Here is a 7,248-nt window from a genome sequence, read left to right on the forward strand (position 1 = left end):
GGCGGGGCGGGGCGGAGCGGGGCAAGGCGGGCGGGGTGGTGCAGGGCGTGGTGCCGAAGGCCACCGCAAGGGGAATGGAATGGGATGGGATGGCCAAGTTAATGATTCAACATTTGTCCCCGGGCCCGGGCGGCCGACCGCGGGGGGACAGCCTAGGCTCCGTGGCTCCGTCCGGGTCGGGTCACCTTGCGTCAGGTTGCAAAGCAAGCTGGTTGTTTGGGAGGCGGGGGCGGGGGGCGTGGACGGTGTGGCTACCCCATCATCAGAGGGCCGCTGTAGCCCCTGGGGACCCACCCGGAGAACCGCACCGCCCCGCCCCACCCGCTCTCGCGTGAGCGGGGTGCTCAAGGTCCACATGTACTCCGGGACCGGGCGAACTGGACGAACTGGGCGAACACTCGGGGATTCGGCCGGCAGAGTCATTCAAATAAAACGACTAACGACGCCCCGTGTGCTTCGCAGGGCATGTTCCAGAACAAGACGGCGTACCCGACGCTGACCAGGATGTCGTACTGCCAGTGCCGCCTCGTGCAGGTGTTCGCCGCCATCTTCCACCAGTTCGCGTGGCGCCATGTCGCCCTCATCCTCGACAAGTCCGACCTCTTCTCGCTGACAGTCGGTACGTAGGCCAGAGTGATAGCAGTCGAGGTCCGCGTGCTTCTCCAACCAGTCACTCAAGTACCACGTTTCGTCTTGTTTCCGACCCACCAGGCAAGAACCTGGAGCACGGGCTGCGCAAGGCCGGCTTGCTGAAGTACGTGCGGGAGCTGGACGGCAACGAGGAGGACGGCATCGAGGGCTACCTGACGGACGCCAGCATGTACGCCCGGGGTACGCAGCAGTGGCGGCGGGTGGCGAGGGTGTCTGCGAGGCGGCGGCTGACGGCTCACTCTCTGTTGCAGTGGTGATCCTGAGTGTGCGCGGCGTCCTCAAGCGCCGCTTCATGCTCACGGCGCACACCATGGGCATGACACGTGGCGACTGGACCTTCCTGGACGTCGACATCTTCCACGTGAGTTGTGGCCCCCGTTGGCTGCGCCCCATATCGGCCGCACTCGCCCTGAAAAAAAAAAGCCGGCTGAAGCAAGAAGGCAGCAGGGTCAGGGCTGCTGGGCGCGCGGTCCTCCCAGAAACTATTTCCAATAACCAATCAGTCCAGCTGTCAGAGTCTGGCAGCGCCGCCTCCCCCACCACGTGCCTCGACACGTGCGAATGACAGCCCGCTGATAATCACATTCCTCCGAGACTAGAGCAGGCTGCGGATGTATTGCGCCCCAGCCTCCCGAGGTTACGGCGGGGCCGAGATAGCGGGTCCAAAACCCGGGCGGGTTATCGCTGCAGGAGAGGCTGCGGGGCGCCCGGCGGGGCGGCGCGGGCAGCGGGCGGCGCGCGCGCGTGCGGCGGGCCGGCCTACCCCCGGGCGGCCCACCCGCGCCGACATGTGCTCGGCGGGCGACTCGGCGCGCACGCGGCGGCGGGGCGCGGCGGCGCTGACATTGAACTAAATCCGTCCCGCCTTGTTCGGGCGGGGCGGGGCGGGGCTGGGCGGGGAGCGGTTCATGGCGAGGCGGCCAGCACGGCCAGTGGCTCGGGCGGGGCGGCGGGCGCACATAACCCCCTGCACGTGTCTCCTTGGGGTGTGTGTCAACATCGGCCGCTCGATGTGCGGCGGCGCCGCGGCCGCGACCACGACCTCCGCGCCGCGTGCGGCAGATGTACTCGCCCGAACCGCAATGCTGGGCGGCCCGAACGTCGACCCGCCCCTCTAGGTCGTCGTCATCCTGTTTGGCGTCGCAGCCGGTCCCCCGTGGCGGCCGCCTTGCACCGGCTGATGAGGAGGAGGAGGAGGGCGGGTGTCGGGGAGAGATTAGGGCGCTGCTACTTCATATACGAGCCTCATTACCGGCCCCCCAACCCCCAGCCCGGCGGGTAGAGGACGCGCTGCCCCTGCAAACACGGGTAGGTCGTAGGCCGGCTCATCAGGGGGCCGTGAGGAGGGGCCGTGAACCCAGCCAGGGGGAGGGGGTGGAGGTGGAAGGGGCAGGGGGGCTCTAAGCTCTGAGCTCTAAGCGACAAGGACGCATTGTGAGTGGAGCCTGGCCTCGGGGCGGGGGAGGAAGACGATTCCGGGAATTGGGAACCGGAAAACCAACACACAGAGATAGACACACACACACGCGCGCGAGCGCGCCCGCGCATATACTAACACTCCCTCATGCAGAGATTCACAAAGGGGCCCTTTGACTACCTTGAAACTCTCGGAGCGCTGCTTCCCCCACCCGCCTCTTCCCCCGACCCCTTGTCCGGCAGTGATCCCAAGGAGGGTTAGGCGGGTTAGGGCGAAGCTATGCTGGGAGGGAGAGCCTGCCCCCGCCCTGCCCTGCCCCTGGCGGCGCCGAGACTTCCTGGCGCGCGGACCCAACAGTCGGTAGCAGTGGATCGGCGTAATTTGATTTGCAGCGTCGCTAAAGACGCCCGTCGCCAGGACGACCGTCCTCCCCCAGCCCTGCCGCCCTTGCCAAAACCTTTCCTCCCGCCTCCACGTTGGCCATGGCCGTGGACCGAGACTTTGCGTGGAATCCCGTCGGTTCGATCTTTGCCTTTTTTTCCGACGGCGTGGCGTGCCAGGGCTCGTTCTGGGGCGACCGCGGCTGGGCCTGGGGGGACTCGCCCGCGGAGGACGCCGACGCCCGCCACGCCTACGAGGCCCTGCTCCGGGTGTCGCTGCTCGTGCCCACCTCCAGAGGCTTCGTGGACTTCGCCGACAAGGTGCGGCTGCGCGCCTTTGAGCACTACAACTACAACTTCAGCTCGGACGAGGAGGTCAACTTCTTCATCGGCGCCTTCTACGACGGCGTGCAGCTGCTCGGGATGGCGCTCAACGAGACCCTGACCGAGGGGGGTGACATCACGGACGGCGTGGCGGTCACGCGGCGCATGTGGAACCGCGAGTTCGACGGTGAGCCCGAGCACAAGTGTCTCACACATCGTACCCGCCCGGAGCGGTGGCTTTATTGCTCAATGAAAACATGTCAAACCCTTTCTCTGCAGGCATTACGGGGCACGTCCGCATCGACGACAGCGGCGACCGGGACGCCGACTACTCCGTCCTGGACCTGGACCCCATCACGGGCCGCTTCGAGGAGGTGGCGCACTACAGCGGGCTCACCAAGAACTACACGCCGCTCATGGGCAAGCAGATCCACTGGCCGGGAGGCAGCACGGGGCCGCCGCCCGACGTGCCGGCCTGCGGCTTCATGAACACGGACCCACAGTGCACCTCCTCAGGTACCACACAAAGTCTTCACAGCGGAGTAACTGTAACCCTCTCTTCCTTATAGACGTTGAGCTTTTGCAGGGTATAAAGGACATGAGCCCGACCAGATCTGAGACCGGACCACTGTACGCCCCACCAGTGCCTGATATGAGCCCTGATGATAGTAGATCCTGGACCATCGGGCACTGGTTGGGGCTACAATGATCCGGGCTCATGTCCTTGCCTTGCTCCGGTAACTTGAACCGCGTGCCACATGCTCCAACGTCGGCTGCAAATAATGAAGCCGACGAAGCTCCATGTAACATTCAGCCCCTAATTCTAGGAGGAGGAAGGAAACGTTTATTTTGCCTGGCAGGCGCCTTGTTTTTCCGGGTGGCCCCGGTGGAAGCTGTGGGGTGGCGGCCAGCGGGCCGGATCCGTGCTGATGTCGCCTTCGCTCCGCGCGCAGCTCCCCGATGCACGGTCCCCGGGGGAGGGTCGGGCGGCGGCGGCAGGCGGGCGGGTCGGGGATGTGTCGAGATGGGGTCTCTAACGAGATTACCACGATGTGGCGGGAGCAGGAGCACAGCAAGGGCAGCGGCGGCGGCACGGTACGGTGGGGGCGGGCCGGGGGCCAGCGCGTGTCGAAGGGGGCCGAGCTCGGGCAAATCAAACAGAAGGGAAGTGGAACCGGAGAGCGGAGCGCGGAGCGGGCCCCAGAGCCGCCCCCATGCCACCCCCGCCCCGGGCCGCCCAGACCCGGGGATACTTCCTCCATGCCCAGACCGCGAAAGGTGATCTAACAGCCGTGTGCAAACAAGACCAGCGGCTGGGGCGGGCCGGGCGGGTCGGGCGGGACGTCCACTCACGCGCCTTTATCTTCAATCCTGTGGCCGAGCTTTTATCGGCCACCCCTCCCGTGCTCGCCTCACCCCGCTTCCGCCCCCGGTCCTGCAATCTCCCTCGGCTAAGCCCCCCCCTCCCCCCTCTGGCCCCGGGGGCGTGCACACAGCGCGGCCACGCGCCAGACACCGCCGCGTCGTGTTCTTATCGACTACAACAAGTGGTTTACCCCCTCCGCGCGTTTGTTGCAGAGCACAGCCTGATCCTCACCTCCGCCGTGCTCGCCGTCTGCCTGCTCCTGGCGGGAGGGGTCACCGTCGCCTGCGTAGCCTACAGGTGGGTATCGTCGAGCGGAAGAAAGGACAACCGGAAAGGGCGCGAGTCAAGCAGGATTCTTCTTTCGAATCGCTCCGAATCTCTTACACAACCGCCGGGAACGACCCGATCGCGCGTCGTAGTCGGTAAAGACCTCGGGGCATCTTGCCCCCTCGCCTCCGCCCCTGCCGCTGCTCAAAACCCTATCAAGCTGTGTGCTCCCGCTATCGGGCGGGAGGCCAGCAGCCTCAGCCTCGGCTGGCCGCTGGCCCTGGCGGGGGCCCTGGGCCAGGCGCGTGCCGCCGCAAGGGCGCGGGTCCTCGAGTGACCGTCAAGGTGACCGTCGACCTGACGATGCTTGTCGCTGCCCTACCGCAGGAGGATGAAGGAGGCCGCTGACCTGCACAACATGTCCTGGAGGGTGCGGCCCGAGGAGGTGCTGCTCGAGGTCGGCAAGACGTTCTCCTCGCGGCTCGGCCTGCAGAAGAACTCCGAGGTGAGTGCGAGGGGGGCACCACTCGTGTAATCCTGTGTACAGATGAGGGTGTAAATCCTTATTTATTGCCCTATATCCTTGTGTAATACTTGACCAAATTTTAAACCATTATCACTAAATTTCACCTTACTGTCCAAATTTAATGGTTTTAAAGCCAGAAATTCAACAAAATTAATGTGTAATCCCTCAAAATTCACTTGTAATCCCTGTAATTACGTAATCTTGTGTAAATCCTAAATCGAAGTAGTGGCCCCCTCGGGTGAGTGCCGCCGCAGAGCGTGGTAGCGGTTAGCCCAGGCCGTCGCTCACTCATGCCCACGGGTACTGCCCGCAGATGTTCGAGCCGGGCCTGGAGCGTCTGCACTGCCGTCGCTGCTCGGCCGAGTCCGGGACCTCGCTGCCGCCCGCCCAGGTGTTCACCACCATCGGCATCTACAAGGTGAGGACCAGGACCGTGGCAGCGAGCGGCGTCTGGTCACCACCCACACGAGGAAGGCGCTGACCGACAAATGGATGTTGCAGGGCTCGCGGGTCGCCATCAAGAAGATCACCAAGACTCGCGTGGACATCACCAAGAAGCTGCTGTGGGAGGTGAAGCAGGTGCGCGACGTGAGCCACGAGAACACGGTGCGCTTCGTGGGCGCGTGCGTGCAGGCGCCGTGCGTCATCATCCTGACCGAGTACTGCCCCAAGGGCTCGCTCCGCGACGTGCTCGAGAACGACGCGCTCAAGCTCGACTGGAACCTGCGCATGTCGCTCATCCACGACCTGGTCAAGGTCAGTCGAGTAGCACCAGGTAGGGCTGAACCGCCCCGTCATCGCCCCCCCCCCCCAACCGTGCCTGCATCTCCGACCATGGTGTCTTACGGCCAGACCGAGTCTGCAACCCACCCGCACGGATGCACGCGGCACTGTACGGGGTGGTCCACAGGCCCCTCCCTTTATTTTGCTATTTTGCTTATACTGTACCGCATGCAGGTGTGCGGACGGGTTGCATACTTGCACGGGGCCGTAAGGGGCCGTGGTGAGCGACGGTAGGCCAGCCCGCCTGCATGCGGTACAGTAGAAGCAAAATAAAGAAAGGGGCCTGTGGGTGGACCACTCTACCACTCTGTATAACTTAGTTTGTCGACGGGCTTATACGCCTTCTGCGACTTGCGTTTTATATCACAAAACGCAAAAACAAAAAAGCACAACAAAACGAGCAAAACGTGAATTGCTGCGAACTTGTTCTGTAAGACTGTGTTTGGGCGCAGGGTATGGTGCACCTGCACAGCTGCGAGCTCGGAGTGCACGGCAAGCTTCGCTCCGGGAACTGCCTCATCGACTCCCGCTTTGTGCTCAAGGTGTCGGACTTTGGACTCGCCACGCTCACGGCGCCGTCGGAGGTCATCAAGGACCAGGCCTACTACACGAGTCGGTATCCAGATTCGACGCCCGCCGTTGTTTCCGGTTTTTGTTTTGGTCGCGCTGCTGGCTGCATTTTACGCCTCGTCATGTCACTTCTGCCCCGCGTGCAGAGATGCTGTGGATCGGGCCCGAGCTGCTCCCCCTCACCATGGTGCCCGGGACGCCGTCCTCGCAGAAAGGTGACGTGTACAGTTTCGCCATCATCCTGGAGGAGATCGTGACCCGGGCCGGTCCTTTCGAGGCGGCTCGGCAGCTCCTCTCAGCACAGGGTACGGCTGCGACATGAAATATCAAACTTCAAAATGTACTAGTTGTAAAGACAAAATTTAAGTCCTGACTTATGCTACACAACGTTTTCATCAGTAACTTCACATTTTGTCGATGAAAACGATGCAGGATTGGACGAGCTGAGCTAACGGCGCCGTGCGCGTGTTCCGCTTGCAGAGGTGGTGGCCCGCGTGCAGGCGCGGGAGAGCCCGCCGCTGCGGCCGGTCGTGGCCTCGGGGCGGGACTGCCCCGAAGCGCTGCTCGACCTCATGGGGCGCTGCTGGGCGGACAGCCCGGACGACAGGCCCTCCTTCGAGGCCATCCGCGGCGAGGTGCGCAGGATCATGAAGTGAGTGTCTGCCTGTACCGCTGTCGGCCACCGCCGCCGCCGTCGTCACTGACGCTTTCCTCTTCCGCTCCGCGACGACCAGGGGCTACTGCGAGAACCTCATGGACGACCTGCTGCGGCGCATGGAGCAGTACGCCACCAACCTGGAGGCGCTCGTGGAGGAGAAGACGGCCCAGCTGAGCCAGGAGAAGCGGCGCTCCGAGGAGCTGCTGTACCAGGTGCTGCCCAGGTGGGTGTCGGCGGACAGGAGCGCCGCGAGTTACCCAACGGCCGCTCGCGTGGCCCTGGGCGGGGCGCTGGACAAGCGACATG

General features: G+C 64.1%; 1 protein-coding gene across 1 annotated transcript; it reads left to right on the forward strand.

The window, feature by feature from the left end:
- Positions 1-464: 464 nt before the first annotated feature.
- Positions 465-7,194, forward strand: LOC113209780 (receptor-type guanylate cyclase gcy-28; the record flags this gene model as incomplete). Its single annotated transcript, XM_052275858.1, has 13 exons — positions 465-619; positions 712-831; positions 903-1,012; positions 2,629-2,959; positions 3,052-3,288; positions 4,351-4,435; positions 4,793-4,910; positions 5,245-5,349; positions 5,433-5,687; positions 6,167-6,326; positions 6,431-6,589; positions 6,765-6,936; positions 7,019-7,194. Coding segments are annotated over exons 1-13 (2,182 nt in total), but the record flags the coding sequence as incomplete, so codon positions are not given.
- Between the last annotated feature and the right edge of the window lie 54 nt (positions 7,195-7,248).

The sequence above is a fragment of the Frankliniella occidentalis genome, unplaced genomic scaffold (genome assembly GCF_000697945.3).
Source record: "Frankliniella occidentalis isolate FOCC.00 unplaced genomic scaffold, Focc_3.1 Scaffold1064, whole genome shotgun sequence".
Lineage (NCBI taxonomy): Eukaryota > Metazoa > Arthropoda > Insecta > Thysanoptera > Thripidae > Frankliniella > Frankliniella occidentalis.